The sequence below is a fragment of the Chelonoidis abingdonii genome, chromosome 17 (genome assembly GCF_003597395.2).
Source record: "Chelonoidis abingdonii isolate Lonesome George chromosome 17, CheloAbing_2.0, whole genome shotgun sequence".
In the NCBI taxonomy this organism is placed as follows: domain Eukaryota; kingdom Metazoa; phylum Chordata; order Testudines; family Testudinidae; genus Chelonoidis; species Chelonoidis abingdonii.
The window spans coordinates 41,029,052-41,046,705 of NC_133785.1; the positions used below are offsets into that span (position 1 = coordinate 41,029,052).

Consider the following 17,654-nt stretch of genomic DNA (forward strand, 5'->3'; position numbering starts at 1 on the left):
CAGGGATGGTCTAGATAATACCTAGTTCTGCCATGAATGGAGGGGACTGGACTAGATGACCTCTCGAGGTCCCTTCCAGTCCCACAATTCTATGAATGGCCCCAGTCTAAGCGGGACTTTGCCCCATGGGGGGCTGGGAGCTGGGTCAGCAGGTTGGAGCTGGGGGGCTGGAAGCCAGGACTCCTGGGTTCTCTCCCTGGCTCTGGCAGGGGAGTGGGGCTGGTGGGTTGGAGCAGGAGGGTGCTGGGAGCCAGGACTCCTGAGTTCTCTCCCAGGCTCTGGGAGGCTAGTGGAGGCTGGGGGGTTAGAGTAGGGGGGCTGGGAGCCAGGACTCCTGGGTTCTCTCCCTGGCTCTGGCAGGAGAGTGGGGCTGGTGGGTTAGAGCAGGGGGGGCTGGGAGTCAGGACGCCTGGGTTCTCTCCCCAGCTCTGGGATGGGGTTAGAGCAGCAAGTCAAGACTCAGGTTCTTGTCCCAGCTCTGCCAGGAAGTCTCAGGGATGTTGGCTAAGTCCTTTCCTCCCTCCGTGCCTCAGGTTCCCCAGCTGAGAGATGTCTCTGGAGGCCCTGCCCTTCCAAGCCCAGCAGAGCAGGGCCGGCACTTCCATTTAGGTGCCCTAGGCAGTTGCCTAGGGCACCAGGATTTGGGAGGGCAGCAGACTGCTCTGGTGGACATGCCGCGGGACCAGCAGACCATCTACAGGAATGCCTGCGGCAGGTCCACTGGAGCCCCAGGACCGGACAGCCGGCCCTGCACCTAGGGCGCCAAAAACCCTGGCACCACTCCTGCCGCAGAGGAAGATGCTTTATGCTGATTCCTGCTGGCTGTCCCCACGCCAGGGCCCAGGCTGGGTCTGTGCACTCTGCCCTCCCCATCTGGGCACCGCTCGCCTCTCTTGGCTCCCAGCCTCCCCTGCACTAATCCCTGCAGATTAGCTGCCAGGCCCTCTGGCATTGCCCAGCTCGCTGGGCTCCCAGCCCCAGCACATCACATGCTCTGCAAATGCCTTGGAGATTGGGGTCACAGGGCGGCTGCAGGGCAGGCTGGGGCAGGGCCAGGAGCAGCTGTGCTGTGGGGTGAGACCCATTTGGCAGAGGTCTGTGGGTCCCCTCTGGGTCCTTGAGGTGCCACCCCCAGCCAGCTCCCAGCTCAGGCCCAAGCTGCTCCTCCTCCAGAGATCCAGGTTGGGTCCATGTCTCCTCAGTGCCGGGGGGGCATTTCCCAGGGGCAGCAGGAAGGGGGGAGGTGCCCTCTTCCTGGGGTGCTAGTGGGTGCCTGTGGCTCAGCGCCCTGACCTGCCTACTGAGGTGAAAGGGCTCAGTGACCAGGGCGTCCCTTGTGGCCGGAGCAGGAGCTGAGCTGTGGGCTCATCTCCCAGCCCCTCCTCTCCTGGCAAGTCGTATTTCTGGGCCCTTCACCCTTTTCAGCTGAGTAAGGCCTTGGGGCCCTGCCCCAGGAGTAGGGGGTGTCCATTCGGGGGGCCCTGGCAGGCAGACGTGCTTAGCTGTGCTGTCTGTAACCACTACACAACACTGCTCCAAGACCCAGGCCAGCGCAGGAATCCTGCTCCCCGACATGCCTCTGCTGGCTCACAAATAGCCAGGGACCCTCTGACACCCTCCATGCACAGCCAACGTCCTAGTCCTGCCCCCATCACTCCTCTGCCCCAGGGGAGGAGGGTCTCGACTCTGGAGCTGCAGGGCTGGAAAAATAGCATGGGAGCATGTGAGTAATGACTGTCCCAGGGCACGCACTCGGGGGTCGCCCTGGGCTGGGCAGGGCCCCGGAAAGCTGGCAGTGCCTAAGGGCTGAGAGCCGGACTGTGCCTCCTACTTTGTGTGTGAGTGTGCACTTGCATGGGGGGGGGGCTGAGTGTGCAAAGAGGGGGTGCACATGGGGATTGTGAGCACATGGGTGTTTGAGTGCATGCATGGGGGTGTATGTGCGCACGGGTGTGGATGTGTGAGCAGGCGTGCATGTATGTATCTACACACTCGGGGGGGAGGTGAGTGCATGTGTTTGTGTGTGTGCAGGGGGGTGGTGTGCACGTGGGGGGGGAGCAGGTGTAGGGCGACCAGCTGTCCCGATTTTATAGGGATAATTCCAATATTTGGGGCTTTTTTTAATATGGGTTCCTATTACCCCCACACTCCCGTCCTGATTTTTCACACTTGCTGGCTGGTCACCCTAAGTGGGTGTGCATGCGTGTGTGTCTGTGTTGGTGGGTGCCAGAATATGCACATCTATCTACACATGCATGGGGGATGTGCGCAGGGGGTGTTCGCGCACTGGTGAGTGGGTGTGTGAGTGGGTGTGCATGTCTGTGTGTGGTGTGTGCAGGAATATGCACGTGTCTACACGTACGCATGGGGGTGCGTGCGGAGGCGTGAGGGGGTGTGCGTGTGTGTGTGTGTGCATGCAGGAATATACAGGTGTGTATGTACACACACTGGGGTGCGCACACGGGGGGATCCATGTGGGGATATGTTTGCCTATGAGATGTGTGTGTGAGCAGGTGTGCGTGTGTGTGCGTGAGAGAGAGAGAGCAGGGGGTGAGTGGGTGCGCGCGCATGCGTGTGTGTGTGTGCAGGAATATGCAGGTGTGTATCTACACATGCATGGGGGTGTGCACATGGGTGTGTGTGCATGTGAGGGTGTGTGTATGTGTGTGTGTATCGACACATGCATGAGGGTGTGCACAAGGGGGTATGTGCATGGGGGAAGATAATGGAGCAAGTAATTAAAGAAATCATCTGCAAACACTTGGAAGGTGGTAAGGTGATAGGGAATAGCCAGCATGGATTTGTAAAGAACAAATCATGTCAAACCAATCTGATAGGTTTTCTTTGATAGGATAACGAGCCTTGTGGATAAGGGAGAAGCAGGTGGATGTGGTATACTAGGACTTTAGTTAAGGCATTTGATACGGTTCTGTGCATGATATTCTTATTAATAAATAGGCAAATACAACTTAAGAAGGGGCTTACTATAAGGTGGGTGCATAACTGGCTGGATAACCGTACTCAGAGAGTGGTTATTAATGGCGCCAATCCTGCTGGAAAAGATATAACAAGTGGGGTTCCGCAGGGTCTGTTTTGGGACCGCTCTGTTCAATATCTTCATCAACGACTTTAGATGTTGGCATAGAAAGACACTTATTAAGGTTTGCGGACGATACCAAACTGGGAGGATTGCAACTGCTTTGGAGGACAGGGTCAAAATTCAAAATGATCTGGACAAATTGGAGAAATGGTCTGAGGGAACTGGCATGAAGTTCAATAAAGACAAATGCAAAGTGCTCCACTTAGGAAGGAACAATCAGTTTCACACGTACAGACTGGGAAGAGACTGGCTAGCAGGAGTACGGCAGAAAGAGATCTAGGGGTCATAGTGGACCACAAGCTAAATATGAGTCAACAGTGTGATCTGTTGCAAAAAAAGCGAACGTGATTCTGGATGCATTAACAGGTGTGTTGTGAACCAGACCGAGACGTCATTCTTTCCACTCTGCTCTGCGCTGGTTAGGCCTCAACTGAGTATTGTGTCCCAGTTCTGGGTACCGCATTTCAAGAAAGATGTGGAGAAACTGGAGAGAGGTCCAGAGAAGAGCAACAAGAATGATTAAAGGTCTTGAGAACATGACCTATGAAGGAAGGCTGAAAGAATTGGCTTATTTAGTTGGAAAAGAGAACGACTGAGAGGGGACGATGATAGCAGTTTTTCAGGTAATCTAAAAGGGTGTCATCAGGAGGAGGGAGAAAACTTGTTCACCTTGCCTCTAATGATAGAACAAAGAGCAATGGGCTAAAACACTGCAGCAAGGGAGATTTAGATTGGACATTAGAAAAAGTTTCCTAACTGTCAGCGTTAGTTTAAACACTGGATAAATTGCCTCGCAGAGTGTTGTGGAATCTCCCATCCATCTCTGGAGATATTTAAGAGCAGGTTAGATAAATGTCTATCAGGGATGGTCTAGACAGTATTTGGTCCTGCCATGATGGCAGGGGACTGGACTCGATGACCTCTCGAGGTCCCTTCCAGTCCTAGAGTCTATGAATCTATGTGGGGAGAGTGAGTGCGTGTGCATGCAGGAATATGCATGTGTGTATCTACACACCCATGAGGACCCCTCTGAAGTTACCGTGAAGCTGGCACCGTGGGAGGAATTGCAGTTGTGACGTTACATTCTTTGGCCGCTGCCTGTTTGTTGGTGTGTTTCGTGGCGGGTGTGCGGTGTTGTTTGCGCCCTTAGGTCCAGCTGGGGCACTGCCTGTGTCAGCTCCAGACAGCTCAGGTCCTTAGCTGAGAAATGTATCATCCAGACAACAGCTGCTTCCTGACGGTGCAACATTCGCTCCTTGGGGGCCAGCTGCTCTAGGCCGTGCCCTGCAGGTCACCAAGCCCCTGGCGGGCTGGGCCCCTCCCGGTAAGAGCTGAATTTGGTGGGGCTCAGCTCCAACCCTTGCATGACAGATGCCCTCCGAGGGGGCAGGAGCTGCCTGTTTCCCTGGGGCAGCCCCCGCCCAGGGCTGGCTGTGCTGGCAGGGCCGGCAGCCTGTCGTGGGGACATACGACTCCCTTCTCCAGGGCCCTGGACTAGCAAATTAGCTCACACAGGCTGCAGCCTGGGGGTCCTGCCAGGATTCCCTAGCACTGTGGCCTGCTCCCCCCTAGGGACCGGGGGGGGCTGCAGCTTGCTTCCCCCAGAAGCCGGGGCTCTGGCCTGCTCCCCCTAGGGGCTGGGGGGGCTCCGGCCTGCTCCCTGCCAGGGGCCAGGGAGGGCTCCAGCCTGCTCCCCCTAGGGGCAGGGAGAGGCTCCGGTCTGCTCCCCCCAGGGGCCAGGGGGCCTCTGGCCTGCTTCCCCCAGGGGCAGGGAGGGGCTCTGGCATGCTCCCCCAGGGGGAAGGGGGGATCCTGCCTGCTCCCCCCGGGGACAGAGAGGGGCTCTGGCCTGCTCCCCCTAGGGGCGGGGGGGCTCCGGCCTGCTTCCCCCAGGGGCCGGGGGGGCTGCAGCCTGCTCCCCCCAGGGGCCGGGGGAGCTCCGGCCTGCTCCCGCTAGGGGTTGGGGCTCTAGCCTGCTCCCCCCAGGGGCCAATGGGGGCTCCGGCCTGCTCACTGAGCATGTACAGGACCATTACGCAGCCCCTCAGCAAGCCGCCCGGCCCGGCAGCCTGGGTTTGAGCTGCAGACACCCCCAGACACGCTGGCCAGATTGTTCAGCAGAAGTAAACACGGGGCGGTGGCCCGTTAGTGCCTCTCCCCTCACAGGACGAGGGCGATAGTGGGGTTCAGCTTGTGTCTATTAAACCCAAGAGTTGGGGGGGAATTGAAGCTCCCAGGCTCTGCCCTTGAAGGTGCCGGGCAGGCTCCTCGGAGCAGGACTCAGAGGTCAGACACGAGTGATCATTTGGGGAGGGTTGACCCAGGCCGTTGGGGGTTCTTATCTTTTACCATCTTCCTGCAAGTGCCTTCGAGCCCCCAGTGAGTGCCCTGGATGAGGTGCCCACATGTCGTGGGGGGACGTGGCTGCAGGTTTTGCATCTGTTCTGGCAGGGTCTGAGTTGGTGGGTCCTGGCCTGTGGGGAGCTGGTTCCGCTGATGAGCTTGGGGGGGCTGTTTGCAGGCAGTTGGGAAAGGGTTTCTGCCAGGATTGGCGGGGAGGGGATCCTTGTTTGGTGAAGGGCAGAGAGAGACGGAGCTGGGCAGACATCCTTAAATCCTGACTCCCGGCCCCTGCTGTCCAAATCCTGGGCTCCCCCCTCCCCCCAGCCCTGCCGGTGCCCCTCACTCCCGACCCGCAGCCCCTGCTAGCCCAGTCCTGCCGGTGCTCCTCACTCCCGACCCACAGCCCCTGCTAGCCCAGCCCTGACCCCCCTCCCCCCAGCTCTGCCAGTGCCCCCTACTCCCGACCCACAGCCCCTGCTAGCCCAGCCCTAACCCCCCTCCCCCCAGCTCTGCCAGCGCCCCTCACTCCCGACCCGCAGCCCCTGCTAGCCCAGCCCTGGGCTCCCCCAGCTCTGCTGCTGCCCCTCAGTCACGACCTGCGGCCCCTGCTGCCCCACCACCCCTGGACCCTCCATATGCCTCAGTTCCCCTCATTTCTATTTCTCCTGCCCCCCCCCCCCGGCCGGTCTGGCTCTGGGCAGGTTGGAGCCCACGTGGCCCATGACTAATCCCGGCGCGGGGGGCCCTGGCCCGGCCCATTAGCGGCGGTGCCGCGGCACGTGACTGGAGCGGATCCGGCTCCCGGGAGCGCGGCGGGGCAGAGGCAGGTACCAGGTGAGGGGACCGGAGCCCTCTGGCTGCGCCAGGCGCGGGGCCACGGTGATGGGCGCGCGGCTGGTCTGGCGGGGAGCCCGCGATGCCGGGCCGGGCCCTTCTGCCCTTGGCGTCGGTGCGGAGGCCCCAGGTAAGGGGCGGCGGGCCCCCGGGGCTCTGTGCTGCGCCCACGCGCACGCACGGAGGGCAGCGGGACCCGCCCAGAGCGCCAAGTGCCGGCTCGGCCCTGCGCGGGCTGGTGGGGCGGATTGGGGCTGGCGGTGTCCTGGCGGCGGACTGGGGGGCCGCACTGGGCACCGCCCCGCTTCTGCTGGGCGGATTGGAATTGTGGGGGATGGAGGTTAGGGGGCAGGTAGGGAGTTGGGGAGTGGGAGATCGGAGGCTGGAGGAAGGGGTTATCGGGGCAGCCCGGGATGGGGGGTGGAGATGCGGAGGGGTGGAGAGATGGGGTTACGGGGCAGAAGGGATGAGGTGGAGATGCAGAGATGAGGGATGGGGTTACGGGGCAGGAAGGGGGGAGTTGGGGGGTGGTGAGATGTTGGTAGGGTGGGAGGAGGGGTTCGGGGCAGGAAGGGGGATGCGGGGGATGGAGAATGCGGAGGGGATGGGAGAGAATAGGGGGTTACGGGCAGGAACGGGATGAGGGGGTGGAGATCGGAGAGGGTGGGAGAGTTACAAAATGGGCAGGCAGGGGGATGGGGGGATGGAGATCCTAGAGGGAGTGCAAGGACTGGGTTACAGGCAGGAAGGATGAGGGGTGTGGAGAATCAGAGGCGGGAGAATGGGGTTATGGGCAGGCAAAAGGGATGTGGGGATGGGAGATGCTGAAGAGTAGGAAAAGGGTATGGGCAGAAGGGGATGAGGGGGTGGGAGAATGCCAAGAGAGGTGAGGGGATGGGGTTAGGGGCAGAAGGGGATTGTTGGAGATGGGAGATGTTGGAGGGTAGGAGGATGGGGGTTACGGGCACGGAAGGGGGGATGGGTTACAGGCAGGAAGGGAGGGAGATGGGAGCGATGGATGCGGAAAGGGCAGGTAGGAGAATGGGTTACGTGGGCAGGAAAGGGGATGAAGGGTGGGAGATATGCCAGAGGGCTGGAGGATGGGTGTTACGGGGGCAGGAGTGGGAATTGGGCGGATGGAGATGTCGGAGTAGGTAGGAGAATGGGTTATGGCAGGAAGGGATGAAGGGGGTGGAGATGCAGAGAGGTGAAGGGATGAGAGGTTATGGGCAGGAAGGGGATGATGGGGGGATGGAGATTGGAGGGGATAGGAGCGGATGGGGTGTTACGGGCAGGATGGCGGGGATGGGGTACAGGGCAAGGAAGGGGATGGGGATGAAGAATGCGGAGAGTAATGGAGAAGGGGTATGGGGCAGGAAAGGGATAGGGGTGGGAAGATGCAGAAGCGTGAGATGGGGTTACGGCCGGCAGGAAGGGGATGTAGGGGGAATGAGATGCGGAGGGTGGGAATGGGTTAACAGGACAGGAAGGGGATGGGGCCAGGAGGGGAAATGGGGAGTCTGACACGTGGGCACCGTGAGGTTCATAAGCATCCTAGTCCCCGAGCTGTCTCCACAGTCCTCAGCACCAGCCAGGCCATTCCAAGAGCACTTGAGCTAAGCCTGGATGTGCTCCTTGCACACTCCTCGCCCAGCAGCCCCACTACCCTGGCCATCTGGCCTGCATGGGGCCTAGGTGCACACCAGGCCCTGGGGTGAGAGAGGCAGAAAAAGCAGAGTCAGAGAAAGTGGGTGGAAGGACCTGGGAAAGGGTCCCGGTGCCCAGCCCCGTCAATGGGGCTGAGGTCCCCGGTGCCCACTGTGCCTCGCTGCACAGAGTTAACAGAAATCAGGAAATTGTTGGGCTGGAAAATGACCTTGAAAGGGCAATAGTGAAGTCAGCCCCGTGCAAGGGTGGCAGGGCCACGTAACCCTGGACTCATCCCTGGCGAGGGTTTGTCCAACCCTGTGCTCAAAACCCTCGACTACGGGATCCACAAGCCACCCCTGAAGCTATTGCAGTGCTAGCTCCCTGGAGAGGGAAAAGGGTTCCGAATATCTACCCGACGATCTCCCTCTGGCTGCGATTTAGGCCCGCCATCACTTCTTGTTCTCGCCTTCCGGTGGACATGAGAGAATTCGAATCCCATCCTCGTCAGAACAGCCCTTATACAGACGTGAACGACTGTTCTCAGATCCCCTCAGTCTTGTCTCTCCAGTAAACAAGAGGCTCTGTGTTAAACCTTTCATCATTTGTGCTGCTCTCCCAAGATTGTCTCCAGTTTGTCCACATCTGCCCTACAGTGCAGCCCCCAGACCTGGACACAAACCCCCGCTGAGGCCTCGCCAGTGTCCTGCTCTGCTCTGCAATCCCCTCCCATGTCTGACACACTCCAGCTAACGCCCCAGAATGACACCAGCCCTTCTTCCCAGCTGCAGCTGGAGGCTGATGTGCCGTGCAGGACCCCCAGGCGGGATGCGAGAGAGGCAGCGCCAGCCCTCGCTAGCTATACACTCACCATTGCTGGGGCCTGGCTTATGGGTCCTGGGCGGGAGTTTCCCAGTGGTCCGAGCAGGCAGCGAGCCAGGCAGCCACTGCTCTTTTCGTCTTTGCTGGCTGACCTTCCTCGTGCTCTGAGATGTGGGGCGAAGGGCCCTGCTGGGCTGAGCTCCGTGGCTGCGGGGACAGTAGCTTGACTTTGGCATGGCTGATGGCAGCATTTGCTTGGCCTAAGACCTGCCGTGCCCACCAGAGACAGCCTGAGCCTGGCTGGAAACAGGCCAGGGAGAAGAGGGACCTGGGGCGTCCCTGCCCAGCCTTGCCCGGGGGCTGGGCAGCGAGAGCTGGGGCATGGCGCGTCTCTCTGTGTTGCAGAGCAGGGACTCTGTGCCCAGAGTGGGGCAGTGAGGAGTTTAGGTGTGGGTGATGTGTGGGGCAGGGAGGGGGGGCTAGAACCATGGGGCCCAGTGTTGTGGCTACCCAGAACATGTCAGAGGGAGAGGAGAAGAGCCTGGCTTGGGTGGAGATTCTGTCATTCAGGAACAGCTCTGGGCATTCATCCCACTGCAGAGCTCAGCCCTGTCCTTTAGGGGCAGCCCTGGCCCCACAGGAGGTCAAGGGCAGAGGAAGGGTCAGCAGTGCCCAGTGCTTCAGCCATGGCACGGCCCCCCCTGCCCGGGCACCAGCCCCCCCAGCCCCCCCACTTTCCCGAGACACCCATGAGAATGGCCAGACTGGGTCAGACCCAAGGTCCATCCAGCCCAGTGTCCTGTCTGCCGACCGTGGCCAATGCCAGGTGCCCCAGAGGGAATGACCAGAACAGGGAGTCACCAAGTGACCCATCCCCTGTCACCTATTCCCAGCGTTTGGCAAACGGGCCAGGGACACCCTCCTTGCCCATGTCAAGCCAGGCCCCCCATTGCCCAGCACAGCCCTGGGCAGCAGGTGCCCGGGGCTGGAAATCAGGAGGCCCCAGGCCTGTGCTCAGCCTGCTGGCACTGTGGCGGGGAAGGGTTAACAGCTGTTTCCGATCAGGCGTGCTGGGCTCCATTAGCCGTGCCTGAGCATCCCCATCACGGGGCTGCTGCTGGAGCTGGAGGATGCTGCCAAGGTGAACTTGGCCCTGGGCTGCCTGGGGAGAGGGGCTGGGGCCTCGGGCCAGCACGTCCCTGCCCACGACCTGTGGCACCTTGAGGCAGCCAGCTGCAACTTCCGTGTCCCTGCGTGGCGGCCCCAGGGCTTGCTGACTTTGCCAGCCAGCTGGGAGGGAGCCTGCGCAGGGCACTGCTGCAGGGAAGTGTGCAGCCTCCCTTGGCAAAGCAGGGTGGTGGCTGCACATGGCACCCAGTAGGACCTTCCCCAAGGAGAACTGATCCTCTCCCCTTGTGGTCCTGCTGCCCCCACCTGCTCTGTGCCGGCTGTGCAGCAGTGGGTGCAATGGGCAGGCAGGGGGCAAAGCCCCCATGCTGGGTGCCCACACTAAGGTGGGAGCTGGAGCCGTGAGCCCAGTCTTGCAGCAGGGGCTGCTAACAAGGTTCTTCTGGTGGGGAGGGGTACCCTGGGGAAGAAACAACAGGCCTGAGCGTCCCCTTCTTGGGGGCAGTGGGCAGGCCTCCTTCTCACCAGGCTGCTTGGTCCAGCCCGGGGAGGCTGGCGCCCTGAGATTTGACAGGAGATCCAGCAGCTGGGGTCCTCACAGCATCCAGAAGAGCAGATGTTGGGGGGCATGCAAGCTGGGGGTGCTTCTGCATGTGTGCACGGCTTCTGGCTCCACCCCCTCTTCCATCGCAAACACCCCCACCCTGGCTGCAAGGCCCGACGCTCTTTTCCAGGGTTCTCGGCATGTGTCGTCTCTGGCTCTGCCTGCCACTCTCCCTGCTGCCCCGGGCACTGGATGGCATGACCCATCCCTGAGGGCGGAGGGCTGTCCCCTCGCGGCTGGCTCACCCTGAGGCTGCCTCTTGCTTTCTCTTGCAGGGGGAAGAGCGGGGAGCAGTTTGCCATGGCGGCTGCAACTCAGCTCCTTGCCTGGAGCCTGGTCCTGGTACTGGTGCTGCTCCCAGCCTCTCCCCTGCCCCAGCCGTTCAGCAGCGAGCGACACTCCAGGCCAGGGGCTGCAGGAGCCTCCCTGGGCCCCGGCTGGGTGCAGGAGCTGGCTGGGTGGCTCCCTCTGGGCAGCCCCTCCAAAGAGCCTCTCTGGACACACCAGGATCTGCCAGCCCTCTCCCCACTGGCGCTGGCTGCCCCGGGAGGGAGCCTGGTCTTCAGTGGGGCTGGGGAGCCGGATGATGAGCTGTGGCGAGGCTCCAACCCTGCTCACTCTGCAGCCATCGGCCATGACACGGGGACTCCCCCTGCCCCAGCAGGAAGCTCTGCTCTCCCACCCCCGACATGGCCCCTGCTCCTGGGGTCTGATGACTCTCAGCAGACGCTGGAGGTGGCCCCGGCTCCGGGATCTGCTGGCACTGAGGGCTCCGAGAACCGAAGCCCAGGAGCCTTGGCTTTTGAGAGCAGAGAACGGCCCTTGGGCTCAGAGCCCAGGAGCCTGCACCCAGCTTTTCCCAGCCTGGCCAGGCCTCCTGGGGCAGAGAGCAGCCCAAGTCCTGCTGGGCAGGACAGTCTGGGCACAGCCGGGACGCCATGCCCCAGGCCAACGGTGTCCACTGTCGCCTTGGCGGCCAGGCTGGACTCCACAGCAGGAGCCAGCAGCGCCGAGGGGTGGCAGGCGGCAGACACAGACCCTGGGAGCATGGGTCAGGGAGGCCAGCCTGTGAGCTGGGCTCCAGGGAAGGGGCAGCCGGCGCCTCAGGCCAGTGTGCCCCAGGAGCCCAGGGAACCACTGGAGCATGCCTGGGAGAAGGGCCGGGCTTCCCACACCCAGGGTTACTCCCTCCCTCCCTGGGGCAATGCCCAGGGGCTGCCCCCACACCCCATAGGCAGAGACGGCCAGCCCCAGCTGGAGGCGTGGTGGGTCCCTGGAGCCAGCCTGGCTGCTCGGCCTGCTACTACCTCCCAGCCGCAGCAGACGCCTGGAGCAGGGGACTCCATGGCTGGTAGGTGGCCTGGTCTTCCTCCTGTTGTGCTCAGCACTGGCCACCTGGAGCTTGGGGATGGGGCCTGGGAGCTCCCGCCAAGCCTGGCTCCCGTGCAGGGCCGCCTGGCAGAGCCGGCTCCCCCAGCCCACGGGAGCCCCACCTGGAGGCTCACCCCAGCCCGGACAGAAACCAGAGCCCCGGCCTGGACAGAGGGGCTCTCGGCTCATCAGAGAAGCACTCGGCGGGCGCTGCCTGGATCCGTGACCCAGCCACCGCACATCCCTGGGAAAGCTGCTCCTGGTGTAGAACAGGGACCGGAGCACCCCCGCACCAGGCCCACTCTCCACACCAGCCTGGGAACATCGCCTGTCCCAACGCCTCCTCGCCCAGGTACGTGTGACCAGCCCATGTGGCTGCTGGGGGCTGCTTCCAGGGGTCCCCTCCCTGCCCTCCTTTGGAGCCACGCGCACCTCCCCATGTTCCCACAAGCCTTCTGGCACCCCTGGCCGGGGGCCTCGCCCTCTGCCAAAGGCACCGGGATGCCCCTTCTGCTGTCCCACCCTGTGACTGCAGGAGAGACTGGGGCAGCAGCACCCATGGGTGAGCGAGGCTGAGTCTGCACAGCCGTGGGGCAGCAGGTGCAGCCACCTGAGGCCCCCGGGCCCTTGGTTCTGTTTCAGGGGCTGCAGCAGAGGAGGAGATTGGGGCCCCACAGCGAGTCCGGGGAGCGGTGGACCCAAGAACCCCTGTGAATGCCACCTCCACGGCCACCTCTGCCCCCAGGCCACCACTGCCGGGGATCCAGCACTCAGGTGATGGAGGACCTCGCCCCTGTGCTTCAGCCAGCCCTGTCCCACCACCACAGGCAGCTGGGCCTGGGGGCTGCCCCTGCAGGGCCTGGGCACTGCGGGCTCAGAGACGGCTCCGATAGGTCCCAACCAGCCCAGTCCTACCCCGCCCTGCGGGGGCTGAGGATGCAAAGTTTAGAGGCGCTCCTGGGGGGTGCTGGGACCCGTCTTGCAAGGTGCCCTTGGGAATGTTGAGGTGCTCCCCCTGGCACCTCTGGGGTGGGGCCAGGCCCTGGCAGCCTGAATGCCTGCAGAGCAGAGGGGATCGTCAGAGGCCTGGCCTAGACAGGAGCTGTAGGGCCCCAGCCAGGCAGTCGGGGGGGTCACAGGGGCACTGATGGCATCAGAGGAGCCAGGCTGGTCCCTAAGGGGATTGGGGGGCAGGGAGCGGCTCAGTGACAGCTTCAATCAGGGCTGTGCCCAGTGATGGTGCTAATCCCTTCCCCCCGCCACGGGGATCAGCACTGGCTCCCCTCCTCCCCGTCCATCCGGCTGGGCTTCCTGTGGGCCCTGATCCTGCTTGGGACACACCCTTGTTCCTGGGGCCTGCAGCCCCTGCCATTCCTGGGAGCGGCACTGAGTGCAGGCCTGGCCCAGCACTGACTCACTGCACGCCTGGCCCTGGGCCCAGCTCTCCCATCTCTGTGACGGAGCAGCCCCAAAATCTGCAAGCAGGAGGCGCCTGCATCAGGGCTGCCTGCAAGAGCCCCGCAGGGGCAGGACCTGGCCTCAGCCAGGTGCTGGGAACAGGCTGGGCTGGCACCAGAGCTGGCAGCACAGGGAACAGGGTCCTGAAGCCCCTGCAGGCCCCTCCTCGTGCAGAGAATGGGTGCTGAGCGGGGGGCTGGCCAGCTCTGACTGGCGGCCAGCTCTGACTGGCCCCCAGCACCCTGGGTGCAGGGAGAGTGCCGGGCACAGCCAGAACCAGAGCCTGGGTATGTGCCACTGCAGCCGCAGGGCACTGTGGGTACTTACTGGGCAGGGCTGTGCCATGGGGAGCAGGGGCCAGTTACCCACAGGGGGTTGGCAGTGGGGGCACTTGGGCTGCGTGCCAAGACACCGCAGGGTGGGTGAATGGTCCAGGCCCAGGCCCAGGGGATTTTCCCTCTGCCCCAATGCAGGACAGGGCTTGGCCCAGAGCCCTCAGCGAGCTGGTCTGCGGAGCGGGGCTGCCTCCCTGCTGGTGATGGGCTCAGCCGTGCTGGGAGGGGGGACACCCTGCCCTGTCCATGGGCAGCTGGCAACTGGCCCAAGGGCGCCTGGGGTGAACTTGTCAGGGAGAGAAGGATAGAGCCCCTCTCCCTCCCTGCCCCCAGCAGGCCAATCTGGGGGGCACTTGACCCCACATGCCCCCCGAAATGTCACCTCTCTGCTGATGCCCCTCACTCCCATCCCGCAGCCCCTGCTAGCCCAGCCCTGCCCCCCACAGCCCTGCCAGCGCCCCTCACTCCCAACCCACAGCCCCTGCTAGCCCAGTCCTGGGGTCTCTACTCCGCTCAGCTCTGCCAGTGTCCCTCCATCTGCATTCCCGTGCTGGGAGCGATGCAGGCACAAGGCTCAGATGGGCCTCGAACAGATGGAGGCTGTTGGAGTTTGGGGCTGTCACTTTAAATGACTTAGCAGCGGGGCTGTGCCAGGGCAGGGGCTCCCCCTTGCCCCAGCACTCAAGTATCTCCCACGGCAGCCCCAGGCCCATTGCTGCTCCTGCTGGTGCCCAGCCCCGTTGGGAGGTCCAGGGGCGATGGGTGAGGGGCTCAGGCTTGTGCCCTGGATGGGTGACCCTGGCAGCAGCTGATTGGATGCTACTGCAGGATGCAAGGAATGGGGCTTAGCAGCAGGAGCCTGGCCTGCTGCTGTATCCACTAGCAGAGCAGTGCAGAACTGGCACTGAGATCCGGGGGGTGCAAGGGGGCTGGAAACCCTGGGCAGGGAGAGGGCCAGCGGGTGGGGAGCAGCCCAGCTGTAGGACGTTCTGCAGGAAGGTGCCACGCGCCACCCTGGTGACAATGTGCTCCTTGCTGTTTGCAGATGAGACCCGACCTCCTGGCCATGGCAGCACCACAGTCCCTGTGCCCACCCAACCCCAGTCCCCAGCCACTCCCCACCGGGGTCTGATCAGAGTCAGCACCCAGCGAGCTCTCCAGCGCCCCTCTCTGCCCGAGCCTGGGCCCAGCGTCCCAGCCACTGTGCCTGCCTCTAGCCTGCCCTGCCCCCATGCCAGTGGGGCCTGCAGCCTCCTGCAGCCCAACCAGACGTTGCTGCGCTGGGCTGACCTGCAACACATGCTCGGCTTTGCCTGGGAGCTGCACGTCTATGGCGCCAGCGCCCTCTTCCTACTGCTCAGCCTGGTCTGTGTGGCCAGCCTCATCGGCTCGCCCGTCCTGGACCTGCCCCACCTGCCCTACACCCTGGGCGCCAACGCCCTGCTGCTGGGTGCCGGCCTGCTCCGCGCCACCTTCCTCCTCAGTGACCCCTACGGCACCCGGGCCAGGCTGCCCGCCCCGGCCGTGCGGCTGCTGTACAACGCGCCTTTCCCGCTGCTTCTCAGTGCCTTCGCCCTGCTGCTGCTGCTGCTCCTGCGCGTGGCCCAGCTGCAGCTGCTGCCGCCCCCCCTGCAGAGCCTGCCCCTGCTAGCCGTGCTGGCTGTGCTCCAGAGCACCGTGCTGCTGGGAGCTGACCTGCTCTCACCCCTGCTGAGCCCCATGCTGGGCGTGGGGCTGCACCTGCTTTCCTGTGCCTGCGGCACCTCCCTCATGCTGGCCAACCTGGCTGCGTATTGGCAGCTGCGGGCCCACCAGGCTGCCAGGCCGGGCGAGGCCCAGCAGGTGTCACTTGGCCGTGAGGACCCCCAGGAGCTGCCTGAGCAGGGCAGAGCCCTGCAGGTGCTGGGCCCCTGCCCGCGGGTGCTACTGGGGTGCAGCGCTCTGGGGCTGCTGTGCTGTGGGCTCCAGGCATATGGGGTCCTGTGGCTGGGGGCGGTGCTGGGCCCGCTGGGGGAGTTCTCCTGGCCCTGGTGGTTTGTGCAGTTCTGGTTCCGAATCTGTGAGCTGCTGCTGGCCTTTGGCCTGTGCTTTGTGGCCTCACACCCCTTCTGCCAGTGCTGCGGCGCCGCTGACCACATCTGCTGGGCCAAGCTCATCCGCTACTTCTGCACCTACCACAAGGCCGAGGCACCCGAGTACCCCAACAACTGCTACGACTGGGCCAATGGCATGCAGGAGCGGGCAGCCAGCACCGACATCAGCAGGAGCCTGATCCGCAACCCGCCCGAGCAGCTACACCTGCGGGCACTGAAGGACAGCAATGAGGGGAGGGTGCCTGGGGCCTTCTCTGCCGGGGGCTCCACCTCCTCACTGGGCTGGCCTGGTGTCAGCCCCAAGTGCCCCAACGCTGCGCGCGTGAGGCGCTCCTACACCAGTATCTGCTTCGAGAAGGAGTCGGTGCTGTCGCTGGGGGAGCTGGAGTTCCGCCCACCCTCGCCCATCAACCTGAGCCGCAGCATCGATGAGGCCCTCTTCAAGGAGCACCTAGTGCGGGACAGCATCTTCCTGCGCTCCAGCCTGCAGTGCCCGGGGCGCCTGGCGCGCCAGGACTCCTGCTCCTCGCTGCGCAGGGGCTCTGCCCTCATGCCCATGGCTGAGCCCCTGCTGCCCGCCAAGGCCTGGCAGCGGCGCAGCAGCGACCCTGACTACCTGTACAGCCTGGCCCGCTGCAGCTCGCTCAGCGACCTGCCCTCTCAGAGTGCCAGCCTGCCCCCAAGCAAGGGCCTGCCCAGCGAGCCCCCCACCGAGGGCACCATCTCGGGCAGCTCCCTCGACAGCTTCTCCAAGGGCTCCCTGAAGATCAGCTGGAACCCCTGGCGGCACGGCCTCTCCTCGCTGGAGAGCCTGCCCCTGGGGGAGATGCCCAGCCAGGCCCCGCTGCTCACTGAGGAGAGCCCGGGCCCCAGCACCACGGGAGGGGCCACAGACTCTGAGTGCGAAGCCAGGCGGAGCTTCCTGGCGCTCAGCAAGCAGGTGGATTCCCGCAGCATGTCGAGTGACACCATTGAGCTGTGAGGGGCAGGGCCAGGGCAGCCCCCCTGAGCACCGCACAGAGGAGAGCGGCTGGCGCATTGCCATGGGGCAGTGCCAGGGAGAGCCCACGACTGAGGGCTTCCTGCATGCCCAAGCCCTGCCTGGTGCCAACCCCCCAACCCCTGTCTGTGATTTTTATGGAGATCTATTTTCCCAGCTCAGATTTTGCACTGGGGGAGGGGGAAGGGAGCTGGGCCAGCCCAAGAAGCACCAGCACCGTGGGGGCAGGACTTGCTTTCCTAGCACAGGCTGCAGAGCCAGGCCGGGGTGGGAGGCTGCGCTGGCTCTGGCTAAGTGAGGGCCAAGGCCAGGGAGGAGCACCCAGCCCATAGAGCCAGGGCTGCTGCGGGGGCAGGTGGCCTTAGCCAAGGGGGAGCCAGGGGCAGGGCAGGGCTGAGCCCCCTCCACCAGGGAGCGACTGGGGGGAGGCTGCCCCAGGGCCCAGCACTGCACAGGCACGATGAGAGGAGCGCCCTGCCCTGCTCCCAAGGGGCAGCCCCCACCGCGCCCCGGCTGCAAAGAGGTGCAGGCCCGGGGGGGCGGGGCTGTTGCTGTGGGTCTGTTTGTGCCAAAAGAAGGAAATAAACTTTGCTCTCACGAGCCGCGCCCCGCGGTGCTGGAGCGATTCTTTCCTGGAGCTGGGCCCATGGCTCTGGGTGGTGGGGAGGAGTCGGTGCCCCATCCCAGGGACAGGGGTCAAACCCCTTGCAGGGGGGTCGCCCTGGGCTGTACCCTGCCATGGGGCACGGGGCTGCACGCCGGGGTCGGGGAGGGGGGAGGGACAGGCCCTGCCAGTGCCCTGCATTATGAGCCGAGCAAAGGGGGGGGAAGGGCTGGCTCCTGGGGGCGCCCTCCCCTCCGTTCCAAGGGGGCCCCGGAGGTAAATGAAGGATTCCTGGGCCTGAGCAAATGGGGGGGG

At 63.6% G+C, this 17,654-nt stretch overlaps 1 protein-coding gene across 1 annotated transcript; it reads left to right on the forward strand.

Annotated features, from left to right (window-relative positions):
* The first annotated feature begins 9,262 nt into the window (after positions 1 to 9,262).
* PRRT3 (proline rich transmembrane protein 3) lies at positions 9,263 to 17,053 on the forward strand. Its single transcript, XM_075073188.1, has 4 exons — positions 9,263 to 9,887; positions 10,754 to 12,201; positions 12,492 to 12,623; positions 14,688 to 17,053. Exons 1-4 carry the CDS (start codon positions 9,877 to 9,879, stop codon positions 16,715 to 16,717), a joined length of 3,621 nt encoding a protein of 1,206 aa, XP_074929289.1. The 5' UTR covers positions 9,263 to 9,876; the 3' UTR covers positions 16,718 to 17,053.
* The last annotated feature ends 601 nt before the right edge of the window (positions 17,054 to 17,654 follow it).

Coding starts and splice junctions, on each gene's coding strand:
- PRRT3 (XM_075073188.1), top strand. Junction 12,202..12,491: donor CCCAACGCCTCCTCGCCCAG/GTACGTGTGACC, acceptor GTTCTGTTTCAG/GGGCTGCAGCAGAGGAGGAG. Junction 12,624..14,687: donor GCCGGGGATCCAGCACTCAG/GTGATGGAGGAC, acceptor TGCTGTTTGCAG/ATGAGACCCGACCTCCTGGC.